Source organism: Tupaia chinensis, unplaced genomic scaffold (genome assembly GCF_000334495.1).
Source record: "Tupaia chinensis unplaced genomic scaffold, TupChi_1.0 Scaffold000423_1, whole genome shotgun sequence".
Classification (NCBI taxonomy): Eukaryota; Metazoa; Chordata; class Mammalia; order Scandentia; family Tupaiidae; genus Tupaia; species Tupaia belangeri.
Window position 1 is genome coordinate 4,952,445 of NW_006159928.1, and position 13,718 is coordinate 4,966,162.

At 37.1% G+C, this 13,718-nt stretch overlaps 1 protein-coding gene across 3 annotated transcripts in view; it reads right to left on the reverse strand.

Moving 5' to 3' along the window:
* The window catches only part of EEA1 (early endosome antigen 1), a 143,717-nt gene that overhangs the window by 109,814 nt on the left and 20,185 nt on the right, over nt 1–13,718 (reverse strand). For all 3 annotated transcript variants that reach the window (XM_027774335.1, XM_027774334.1, XM_006154829.3), the window contains exon 2: nt 9,928–10,017. In XM_027774335.1, coding sequence (XP_027630136.1) covers nt 9,928–10,017 — 90 coding nt within the window. The remainder of the gene's footprint in view (nt 1–9,927; nt 10,018–13,718) is intronic.

A 13,718-nucleotide genomic window follows, 5' to 3' on the forward strand; every position in this document is an offset into this window, starting at 1 on the left:
TTTTTTTTTTTTTTTTTTTTGCTATAGGGTGTGTGCGCTCGCCAGAGACAGAGAGAGACAGAGAGATAGAAAGCGAGAAATCACCCCCCCAGGGAGGACAGCCATGCTGCAAACCTTTCTCCTTCATTCTCCTCTTGGGATCTTGGGCATACACACACACGCACCCGGCCGGAGTTTAAGCCGCCGGGTCTGGGACTCGAACCACAATCGACTACATGGGAGTCCAGCAACATAGCCATTACACTAAATGCTGGTCCCAACATATATCAAATTTAAAACACATATTGAAGATGGAAGTTTCTACCTGAAGAACCTAGAAAAAGATGAGCAAACTAAATATAAAGTAAACACATGGAGGAAGTTAAAGATAAAAGCAGAAATCTATTCCATGAAATCCTAGAAGAAAACTTTCCAAACCTAGACTATCCAGACCTAAGAAATACAAAGGACCTCACATAATATGGACCCAAGAAGATCTTCCCTAAGGCACATCATAGCCAGATTGACCAAAAACCACAGATGGAGACAAGATACTAAAATTAGCAACAGAGAAATGTCAAATTACTTTAAAAGGAAAGTAACTATAAGGCTAATGTAGACCTCTCATTGGAAACAATGTGAGCAAAGAAAGAATGGGAAAATATATTCAACATGTTAAGTGAAAAACAACTTGGGAACCAGCAGTTAGCGTAATGGCTATGTCGCTGGACTCCCGCGTAGTCGACCGCGGTTCGCGTCCCGGACCCGGTGGCTTAAAACTCACACCGGGCACGTGTGCGTATGTGCTCAGGATCCCGAGAGGAATGGAGGAGAAGGGATTGCGGCGTGACCAACCCCCCTGGGGGGTGATTTCTCACTTTCTGTCTCTATGTCTCCGTCTGTCTGGCGAGCGCACACGCCCTATAGCGAAAACCTCTCAAAAAAAAAAAAAAAAAAAAAAAAAAAAACAAGAATACTATACCCAGTAAGATTATCTTTCATATGGGAAAAAAAAAAGACACAAACATTCTCAGATACACAAAACTTGAAAAAATTTACAATACCAGACCAGTTCTTCAAGAAGTGCTTAAAGGAGTGCTATACCAGGAAAACTAAAGTTGGACACACAGAAATAAGTGTGCAAGAGACATCCAAGAGGATGGCCAGCCTAATGGTAGGGACAAGTCTAGAGTTGAATGTTAACTTCCAGAGTTTAAATGGAAAGATCAGACCACAGTAACAGTGCAAATTCAATAGAAGGGAGCTTAATTACAAGATTCTGAACTAGTGACATAGAATTTTTTTTACTTTAGACTAAGACATTACTGATTTTCTTCAATGCTTTGATTTCCATATTTAAGGATTTCTCTTAAACTGTTGATAGGTTCGTCTATCCACTATCTGAACTGAATCCTACCCTTTTTCCTGGCTTTAAGTTTTAAGTAAATTTCTTTTAACATTTTTTTATTTTGATCTATTAAAACTAAATTTTCATTAAAAATGCATTTAAAAATAGCTATTAATACCTATTTAATGACAACAGCAAGTTGTATAGCCCCAATGAGCTGCTACTTTATAGTATGTTCACTTTACTCACTGAGGTTTAAGCCTAAAGTCAGACATGTGTTCATAAATATGTATATATCAGCTGTGCTTATTATTGAAAGTCTTTAATATCTTCAGTGAGTCAATAAAATGTGGAAAAAAGTTAAAAGCAGAAATCAATAAAAGAGAAAACAAAAAAATACTGAAAATCGACATAGCCAAAGTCAGTTCTCTGAAAAATTAATAAATGGGTAAATTTCTTTCTTTCTTTTTTTTTTTTTGAGAAGTTTTCGCTATAGGGTGCGTGCGCTCGCCAGACAGACAGAGAGAGACATAGAGACAGAAAGCCAGAAATCATCCCTCAGGGAGGATGGTCGCTGCAATCCCTTCTCCTCTATTCTCCTCTCGGGATCTTGGGCACGCACGCACAAGTGCCCGGTGTGAGTTTTAAGCCATCGGGTCCGGGACACGAACCGCGGTCGACTACGTGGGAGTCCAGCGACATAGCCATTACGCTAACTGCTGGTCCCCTAAATGGGTAAATTTCTAACAAGTATAATCAAAAGAGAAAGAGAGAAAAAATAGGCAATATCATAAGGTATTACTACAGATCATATAGGCATTTTATACCAATAAATTCAACATTTTAAATGAAATGACAAATTCCTTGAGAACACAACTTTAAAAACTGACTCAAAAAGAAACAGAAATACGAGTAACTTGACGTCCATTAATGAAATTCAATTCATAATCAAAACATGTCCCACAATAAAAGCTCAAAGCCCATGTAGTTTTACTGGTGAATTCCCCCAAACATTCAAGGTATGATTAATGCCAATCTGACATAATCTTTAAGAAAATAGAGGAGGGCTTCCTAATTTATGAGGCCAGCATAACCATAATATCAAAACATGGTAAAATTATTTCAAAAAATAAGAAAATTATACACTAATATCCCTCATGGCCAAATGCAAAAGTTCTCAAAAAATTAATAAATGAAATTAAGCAATATTGAAATAGTAACAATAACACATCAAAACCAAGTGGAGTTTGTTCTAGGAATGCTAGGGTAGATCAACATTTAAAAATAAACCAATGGAGGCTAGATGTTGGCACGATGACAAAACACAATACTCTGTGAAGCTGATCCACAGGGGAAAGTTCTAGATTCAAGTCCAGAGACCTCCCTGAGCAAACCAGGCATGTGTGTGCTCACAGTATAGGGCTGGCTGATGCTGGGGTGGATCATGTTGTCAAGAGGCTGTTGGGAGGGAACTTTCCAGAATGCTCAGTCAGAAGCTGCAGAACTGTGGCTGCCCGAGCTACGCACAGGTTCAAGTACCTTCCAGCTTCCCAATGCCAGCCTCAGCCCACTCACCATCTGTAGAAAATGGTGAAAGAAATGACTATTATGCTTTGGGGATCAAATTCAATGCTACCCAAGAAGAGCAGAAGAAGGCTTACAGGAACACTGAACTTGAATTACCACCCTGATAAAATTCAAATGAAGGCAAGAAGTTGAAACAGATTTTTCAAGCTTATGAAGTTCTCACTGATGTGAAAAAGAGAGAATTATATGGCGAAGGATGAGAGCAGGCAATAAAAGAGGGTGGAGCAGTTGGTGGTTTTGGCTCCCCAATAGACACTTTTGATATGTTTTTTTGGAGGAGGAGGTAGGATGCAGAAACAAAGAAGAGGTAAAAATGTTGCACATCAGCTGTCAGTAGCATTAGAAGATTTATATAATAGTGCAACAAAAAAATTGACCCAGCAAAAGAATGTGATTTGTGACAAATGTGAAGGCCAAGGTGGCAAGAAAGGAGTAAAGCGCTGTCCCAGTTGCCGAAGTGCAAATAAGAATTCATCAAGCAGGACCTGGAATGGTTCAGCAAATTCATTCTGTATGTATGGAGTGCCAAGGCCGTGGGGAATGGACCAGTCTTAAAGATAGATGCAAAAATTGCAATGGAAGTAAGACAGTTCAAGAGAAAAAGATTCTTGAAATTCATATTGACAAAGGCAAGAAAGATGGCCACAAGACAACATTTCATGGTGAAGGAGACCAAGAACCAGGACTGAAGCCAGGAAATATTATCACTGTACTATATCAGAAAGATCATGCTGTTTTTATTCGATGAGGAGAAGACCTTTTCACGTATATGGTTGAAGTATTGTATGGCTTCCAAAAGCCAATTTCCACTCTTGACAACCAAATCATAATCATCACCTCTCATCCAGGTCAGACTGTCAAGCATGGTTATATCAAGTGTGTGTTAAATGAAGGCATGCCGGTTTCTTGTAGAACATATGAAAAGGGTCACCTAATCATTGAATTTAAGGTAAACTTTCCTGAGAATGGCTTTCTGTCTTTTGATAAACTCACTTTGCTGAAAAAACTTCTACCTGAGAGGAAGGAAGTAGAAGAGACTAATGAAATGGACCAGATAGAACTGGTGGACTTTGATCCAAATCAGGAAAGACAACGTCATTACAATGGAGAAGCATATGAGGATGATGAACATCATCCCTGAAATGGTGATCAGTGCCAAACCTCTAAATGGGACCAGTAAATAGCACTCACTGCTAGCATTTTATATGCAGTAGTGAATGAGTGAAGGACTATAATAATATACTCATTACTTGCTATTGATTTTGCTTTAACATTCTTCTATAGTAGTGTTTTAAAAGTTAAACAAAGAATAAATGTAAATATAAAACCTCAAAAAAACAAAAAGAGGCTGTTGGGAGTGCTATCCCTTTCTCTTTCTCTGCCTCTCTCACTAATGGAAAAAATAAATTTAGAAAAGCATAAAAAAAAACAATATGAGTAATCACATTAACAAAACAAAGGAGAAAAAAATCATGCTATTTTCTCAGTAGAAGAGAAATATTTGGTGACATTCAAAATCCTTTCAAAGTATTAAGGTGGAAAGGGAGGGAAGGAAAGAGAAAAGAAGCTGGTAAGAGGAGGAGAAGCAGGCTGGCTCCATGGTCCAACAATTATTCATTGCTCAAGGAAAGCCAAGATACCATATAGTAACTGCAGTTCAAATCCCCAACCTGGTCAGCCTAAGACACATTTGGCACAGTTGTGAGTGCCAAGGATCCAACAGGTTGAGAAACTGAAGAGTGAGGATCAATCTTCTCAGTGTACTTTCCCCATAGGTGAGGAAAGATTTCATAACTAGTTAACAGACATTTTTTTTTAAAAAAATCCAGAATGCAAAATAGACAAAAGAAAAATATAAAGCAGACATAAAAAGAGAGTAAAAAATTTTAACATGTCTCTGAGATCCAGAGTGCAGTAACAGAAAAAAATTGAGGCAATATTCAAAAATAATCATTGAGAATTTTCCAGAATACTTCAAAGACATATCATGTATACAAAAGAATATTCAGTGGTATCATTGTGTATACAAAAGTATACTCAATGGCTCAATGAGTCGCAAGCAGACTTTAAAAAAAAAATCGGGGGACCAGCAGATTGTGTAGTAATTGCATCACTCGACTCTCACATGGTCAACCTCAGATCAATCCCAGACTCGATAGCTTGAAACGCATGCTGGGCTTGTGTATGTGCATACATGCCCAAGATCACAGGAGGAAAATGAAAGAGAAGGGTTGCAGTGTGGCCATCCCCTTTGGTGGGTGATTTCTTACTTTCTCACTCACTCTTTCTGTCTGTCTCTGTCTGTCTGTCTCTCTGTCTCCCTCTCTCTCTCTCTCTCTGTCTCTGTCTCCAGCAAGCACACATTCTCTATAGCAAAAACCTCTAAACAACATAAATAAATATAAATAAAATAATAAAAAGAAGAAGAGAGACAGACCAATTAGTTTATTATAAAACAACCAAAGGTATAAAAGAAAAGATACCTCCAAAAGAACATCAAATAGGTACCAGCAGATGGCATAATGGTTATATCACTGGACTCCCACATGGCTGACCATGGTTCAAGTCCCAGACCTGGTGGGTTAAAACTCATAGCAGATACATGTGCATGCATGTCTAAAATCCTAAGAGAAGAATGGAGAAGGGACTGCGGCATGGCTATCTCCCCAGGGTGTGATTTCTTGCTTTCTGTCTCTCTGTCTCTCTCTCTCTCCAGCTTTAGCAATAATACAGTCTTGACCTAGAAAAACTATGGTACCCTAGAACTCTCCATATGCATCCATAGATATGCCCTATAGCAAAAATCTCTCTAAAAACACACATAAAAAAGAACATCAAACAGACTGACAACAGTCTTCTTGACAGTGTGACCCATAAAGAAGACATAGATAAATATCTTCAGTGTGTTGAAAGAAAAAAGTTCCTATGAATTTTATATTCAGTAAAATCTTATTTCAAGAATGAGCAAGAAATAAATAAAATGTTAAATAAAAACTGAGGCTAATAAATCAACCCTATTAAAGAAAATCCGAGGGGACAACTCCATGGCCAACCAGCTCAAATCTCAGCACCAGAGGCTTTTAAAAAATGCCAGCATATATGCATCCATGTTCCAAATCCAGACAGAATGGAGAAATGGAGGAAAAAGGGATTGTGACATGACCATGCCCTGAGGGTGATGGTGGGGGGATGCTCTTTCTCGATAGAGAATCTCTCTCCTGATAGACAGATAGATAAATCTATATCTATATATCCTCTCTCTAGATAAAGATATATACATATACATTGTGTATATATGCATATATGTGTGTGTGCATGCACACATATGTTCACTATGTATATGTGTGTGTGTGTGTGTCTGTATATATACATATATAGGTCACAAGAAAAGTCATGAAGTATTTTTCTATGTTTTTATTTTTAGAGAGATTTTTTGCTATAGGATGCATGCACTCACCAGAGAGACAGAAAGTGAGAGATCATCCCCCAGGGGATATCAAACTGCAACCCCTTTTCCTCCATTCTCCCCTCAGGATCTTAGGCATGCATGCCTGGCATGAGTTTTAAGCTGCCAGGTCCAGGACTTGAACAGCAGTCAACTACATGGGAGTCCAGTAATGTAACCATTACACCATCTGCTGGTCCATGTTCTTCTATGCAAAAATGCATCATGACTTTCCCGAAGACTATATTATAGTAAATGCACATGCCATTTTTTTTGGGGGGGGACCCTAAAGAGTATGTTATAAAAAGAAAATAATTGCAGCTAGAGGGCTGAAGATACAAGAAGGAATGGTATGCAAATATACAAGTACACAGACAAACCTAAATGCTAACAACAGAAAACCATAATAACATCTGATTTATGAGGATAAAAGAATATAAAATAAATCTCAGGTAATAAACAGCAACAGAATAAGGTTAGAGGTAGAGATCCATATCAAATGTTCAAAAGTCCTTAAAATGAAAGAAAGGAATAGTATTTTAGAGATCGTGTATATTAAACTAGCAAAAATAGAGCCACCTGGTGGCTGGACGGTTAGGGCAGCTGGATCCCACAGGGTTAACCACATGGTTCGAGTCCTAGACCTAACCTGTGCAAGCCCAAAATCCTAACAGGAGGTATAAATGGAGGAGAAAGGACTACAGCATGATCATTCCCCTTGATGGGTGCTTTCCCATTTTCTCTCTCTCTCTGGAAAGCACACAGCCCTTCCGGCAAAATCACACACACACACACACACACACACACACACACACACACACCAAAAATAAGGAGACACTGAAAGAATACAATAAAATGCATAATTTCCAAACTAGTAGAAAGGCCCAAGATTAATCCCAGCAATATATTCTACCACATGAAGGTCAGTTACCAACAAGAGACAAGAACAATGAACAGCTGAAGAGGTAAGAACAAAAACAAAAGAAAGTGGTGCAAAGAACAGACAAGAGTAATGAGAAGAAGAAATCTAAATGGAGACCAAAAAAAGAGGAAGAAATAGAAACGCTAGACAAAAAGGAAACACACAAAGAGTAGTAAAAATAAGTAAAAATACATCAATAACCAAAAGAACTCAAATAGGTTCTCCCAGTTAAAAGATAAGTTATATATTGTTTATTAAAAAAAAAAAACTGGGAACCAGCAGTTAGCGTAATGGCTATGTCGCTGGACTCCCACGTAGTCGACCGCGGTTCGTGTCCCGGACCCGGTGGCTTAAAACTCACGCCGGGCGCGTGTGCGTGCGTGCCCAAGATCCCGAGAGGAGAATGGAGGAGAAGGGATTGCGGCGTGACCATCCCCCCTGGGGGGTGATTTCTCGCTTTCTGTCTCTATGTCTCTCTCTGTCTGTCTGGCGAACGCACGCGCCCTACAGTGAAAATCTCTCCAAAAAAAAAAAAGAAAAAAAAAAAAAAACTAAAAAGAAACTGAAAATTAAAAAGACAAAAAGATATACAAAATGTTAATAATAAAAAAGAAAAAAAATGCTGGGAGGCCAGCCCCATACCCTACTGGTTAAAGGAGCAGGATCCCTGACTACAGTTCCAATCTCAGCCCCAGCAGCTTAACAACATGTTAAGCATGTGTGTGTGTACAAGCCCAGAATCCCAACAGGATGGAGAAATAGAAAAGAAGTGATTGTGGTATGACCATACCCACTGGGAGGGGCTTTCTCCCTCTCTGTGTCTCTGGGGAACATACACACCCTCTGGCAATTTAAGAAAATGGTGTGGTATCATTCCATTCCTTGACACAATGATAAAAGATTCAATTCACCAAGAAAGATGTAACAGATCTAAGAGAGAAAGCAATGCCAGCAACCAAAAACTGTATTAGAGAAGTCTGGCTTTGAAGGAAAACAAATGATATATGATAGCTGAACTGGAGATTTCAAGCTGAAGAAAGGATTTTATTTTTGTTTTTTCATTTTTATTTTTTAGTGCTCCTTTCTTTGCTTGTTTTCATATGCATCATAGTGAACATATTTGTATACTGATGGGAAAAATTTATGATAGAGGTAAAAACTAAAGTCACAGGAAAGACAGACTTTGATAATGAGAAAGAATGGAATCTAGAGCCAAGAGAAAGGATTAATATTTGATGGAAGATATTTGTGTTCCATGTACTAAAGTAAGAAAAAGAATATAGACTTAACATAGTTTTGGTGATGAAACGAGGATGTTAACCTGATAGTTTTTATTTTCTTAAATGATATAAAAAATGATTGAAGGAAGGTGAGAAAAAGGTATAAAATGCAGGAGATTTGAGATTATAAAATGGCACAAAATAACCATCTCAGAAAGCAGGAAAATGATTCTACTAAGAAAATACAGCAGTGTTGTCAGGCATCGCTCAATATCAAAGCCAACAGGAGCTGTTGCTGTTTTTTGGTTTTTTGGGTCTGACTGAGAACGAGAATTGTTACTAGAGTTCATTCCTGGGTTATAACGAAGTACTTTGCACCCATCACATCATGAACAGTTTGAAACATTTTTTCTTAAAGACATTTCCTTAAATTTGCTCTTAATAAAGTTTAACTAATACTTTTCCTCTCCCTCTCACAATCTATGGTTAATAATTGTATTGTTGGGAAACTCATGACACATTTTTGCATAGAAAAACACGTCATGACTTTTCTAACAAACTAATACATATATACGAAGACAGACGGATAAAGAGACAGATGGTCACAGAGAGAAAAAAAGATAAAGAGATGAGTGGATAGAGAGAGAGAGAGACAGACTCAGAAACAAATGCAAGATAGCCAGACTCATCAATTGAACAGAAGGGAAGGTAGAATGGAGAAGAGAGGACTGGAGAGGGGGTACCTTTGGGCCAGAAAGGGGCAAATGACAACAACTGTCAAAGGAAAGAGTATGATCTCTAAGTGGCAGTATTATGAGTGGTTTTTATGTTCTTTTCTTGCTTTATCTCCTTTTTCTATAATGACCAAATAATTACTTGTATGTTAAAAAAAATAGTAATGCAACTATTAAGGCTGACTTTCAAAAAAAATTTGAGGCTTTTGTTGATGTCTTTTCACTTATTTAGATTTTAATAAGATATCAAAGATAGAAGTCTATATAACATCATAAATGAAGACAGAAAATAATGTATAAATTTTTTAGATAACCTAATTTTTCATTAGCCTAGTAGTTTATAACAATACACACAGAGAGACATACTAAATAACTAGTAATTCTTTATAAACAGGCTAAAAAAGCTTCATTAAGTAGAGATGACACTAACATTAAAGACAAATTACTAATATTATTTTTTAGTCTTATTTTTCAGTTCTAGTATCTACTTTCTCAATCTTGCAACTAAGCACAGGTGTGTATATATATATATATATATATAAAAATATGATTCAAATGTTACATTCCTGTTTCTAAGAAAAATGAACTTTTTCTACAAAAGACAAGTTTAAGTTATCAATCATTACTGCAAATATTTGTTATTTTCTCCTCAAATAATATTTAATTTTATTTCTAGATTATGATTTTCATACCTCTGAAGAGCTTTCATTGTTGACATCTGTGTTTATAGGAGTTGCTGATGAATCTAAATCAGAACCTTGAGAGCCAACTCTCCCAGGAGTCTGAAACACAATCAAAAAGAGGGAAAAATCAAAACAGAAAGTAATAATATAATGAAGTAATTTACTCTAAATATTTCCATATAAGAAAAGTAGATGTTTTCACAATAATAGTAGCATCAATAGTATCTTTTAAGGAAGGTTATGCCTAGTACTATATCAAAATTTTCATATGTATTCTCTCATTTTCAGTCTTTTTAAATTAACAAGGTTTTCTTCTGTATGTAATGTTTTATTGTCTTCAACCCACATAAACAAAATATCTATTTAATAATAATGACATATCTGAGAGGCAAGGCAGATGTCATCTCTGTAGAGGAGAAAACAGATTGAAAATAGCTAAGTGATCTGCTCATGATTGTACCATCAAAAATCAGAAAGAAGCAGAACTAAAATGCTGATTGTCTGATTCCTCTTGTATTGCTCTCTTTATTATGCCAACTAAAACTACAATGATTTAAGGGGTGTCAAAAAGACCTATGTAGCCCAGACCACCAGATCACCAGTTCCTCTACTGCTCAGGTCAACCATAACCAGTCTGTCTCCAATATTTAATATGACATCACCAAAGAACATCTTAGAGGGTTAAAGGTCCTTCTTTTTCCCCTGCAATATTTATCATCTAACATTTTATTCATTATTACCACGGTATTTCTTTAAATGAATTTCAAGTCTAGTAAAACATTGCATAAAAGAGATTTAGAGCATAGGCACTGACTCGACAATCCTCATACTTGCTAGTGTTATTCCTGCTCTATACAAGAGAGAACCAAGGCACAGAGACTAAGTAAACTCCCCAATCCTATTGCTAATCAATGGAAGAACAGAGTTTAATTTGATAGTGTGGCTCCTAATCATGAATCCACATTCTCTGCTAGGCATGTCAAGGTTGAGAACAATTCAATATACAATCATCTAAATGCACAAACATACTATACATCACTATTTAATATTTAACCTAAGTGTCCAATAAGGATGGACTGATGCTATTGGGTCATCGGGAAAGTTATGACACATTTTTGCACAGAAAAACAAAGAAAAAAATGTTACGACTTTCCAATCACCCAATACTTTGAATGTACCAATTAAAACTGCATGGAAAAATATACACAGTGTAATTATAGTAATATATATAAACTACTTCCATAAAAAATTTTAAATGACTATTCCAAATGCAAATAATAATTAGAATTTTCAGAGCTCAGGGTTCTGTGAGTCTGACTAAAGAATGACAAGGGAGAAGGATTGTCTTGTGTAACTGTGTTTTCAATGTATTGTAGGTGACTAAAGAACATCAAAGGCACACTTCAGAAGGCAGAGCCAGGTATATCTTACTAACAAATGACAAAAAGAAAACTAAACATTGGTTAGAGAGGGGATAAATGATAGAACCTAAAAACAGTAGTGGCCACTAAACCCTGATGATTATTCAAATGAGGAAGAAAGCAACAGAATTTCAGTAAAGTACTAAGGACAGAGAATGCAAAGAGAATCTCTGCCAATGGTAAAAAGAAAATGAGAGGACTCTTACAAGAGGAATCAGAAAATGAGAGGATTTGGACCTGATGAGTCTCCACTTGGTTTTCAATATCAGGAGAGACTACCCAAAATAATGAAATTGTGTTGCCTCTATCCTGAGAGAAGTTAGGAGAAAATAAGGTAATGAATACAGGAGTGAAATACACACAAATTTTGAAAATTACTGAACAAGAATGAATCCCACCTCAGCTTAATGGGAAAGAAGTAGGAAGAAATCCCAACACTGAGAAGGAAGTTAAAAGCCTCAAAGTCACCTTGTTTCTATTTCCTTTTTAGGCTTAAGGATCTAGCATAAAAGCAGCAATCTCTTCACAAGCACTCAACTGACAGGAAGAGTGATATACAGAAAGAACTATAAAATTATAAAGCTAAACACAAGGAAAAGCTATATCAACTTCAATTTGCTATAGGCTTTGGTAAGGTTGCACTTTGCTTTTACCCAGACCTATCAGCAGGCCAGGTCTCATTTCAGAACCTGAACATAACCTGTGTCAGCTTGGTTTTCACACTTTCTTTGGGGGTTTCCACTTCCTACACCTTGAGAAGGTATGGCAGGAAACAACCAAAAAGAGGGAGTGGTGATGCCAAACATCCATAAAAGGTCCCAGACTCCTGGATCCCTAAGGACTCAAAGGGCTGGACCTGACATTCCTGATACATAACATAGACAACTTTATCCTACTAACTGTAACCCATCCTCACTGGGAAGGTCAGGCTTATCTTTTGGGGCACTGAGTAGGGTCAGTTTTTTATCTATAATCTCATCCTCACTTTGTGATGTGCTATAGGTGTTAGAAGTCAGAGTGAAGATGACTCTGGGCCTCCATTATCTTCTTCCTTTTGCTCTTTCTCATCCTCTTTCTCCTTGCCATCTTCTCAAGATTCCTATGCTTTTTGGGGAGTGAGTTTAGCTTTCTCCTCTGGGCGGAGGCATGCCAGGATCTTGCAAAACCTTAGCCACCTGAGCTAAGCTTTAGGAGTTAGGTGTCCCCTCCTAAAGCTCTGATAATTATTCCAAAGTTCTCTTCAGAAAGTTATTCTCCCATTCCCTGTCTCTTAAGTACCTGGTAATAGGTTCAAGTCTTCAGTGACATGTTTTGGACTGGAGATTGGAGATCTACCTCTGTCACTAAGTATTTTCTTTTCTTTTCTGTTTTTTTTTTTTTTTTTTTTTTTTTTTCCTGCTATGCTGACCACAACCAGCTTTGCAGAAATAAAGAACTCAACAAGAGGATCAAGAATCAAATGATAAAGAAGTGTTAAAGCATTATTCCTGACCTTTTTCCAATGATGTATCCTTAGTTATCATGGAGACAACAGGTACACTGAACTTAGATTACACCTCTGGACCTGTCTAGAGTCCTTAGGGCCAGACAGTGACATAGCAGTAGCACAACTGGACTCACACAGGAAAAGTTCTGGTTTATGTCCTGAGATCTCCCTAAGTATGTTGGGCATACACACGGTAGCCAAAAATCCCAGCAGGCTGAGACTGCAGGTGGATCATAGCATGAAGATTCTATTAAAGGGTGCCCATCTTTCTCCCTCTCTCTCACATGAAAGAGAGAGAGAGAAAGTTAAAGGGGGGGGGAGTTTTCAGGTTATTTTTCTTGACCTAGGGGATCTAGTTTTCCTGATACAGTTGGAAGAGCAGGCCTCGGTTTCCACTTTCTATTTAAATTTTTCCAAAATCCAACTTTCTAAAATTTGCTGAACTTATTCAGAATATCTCTTATTGTTGTATCAGGTACATGCCCCTAAAAACTATTTTTAAATAATTATTATTTTATTTTATCATCATTATTTTTTTAAATTTGCTATAGGGCACATGCTATCACCAAACAGGGACAAAGAGAGAGAAAGCAAGCTGCCAAGTCCAGGACTTGAACTGTTGTCAGCCATACGGGAGACCAGTGACTTAGCCACCATGCCAACTCCTGGTCCTTTCTTAAAACTATTATACCAGCCATGTATATATATTGACTATATCCCTCTAAAAAGTAAAGCTAGATTCTTTCCCCAAATGATAAACTCAAGACATGAGTGTATAAATAAATGTCAGCTCTGGACTTAAAGATACAGATGTGACAAAAAATAAATAATAAAACTCTTAAATTTACATTATACATTTAACATAAAGAATTATATAAAGCATGATTCACTTT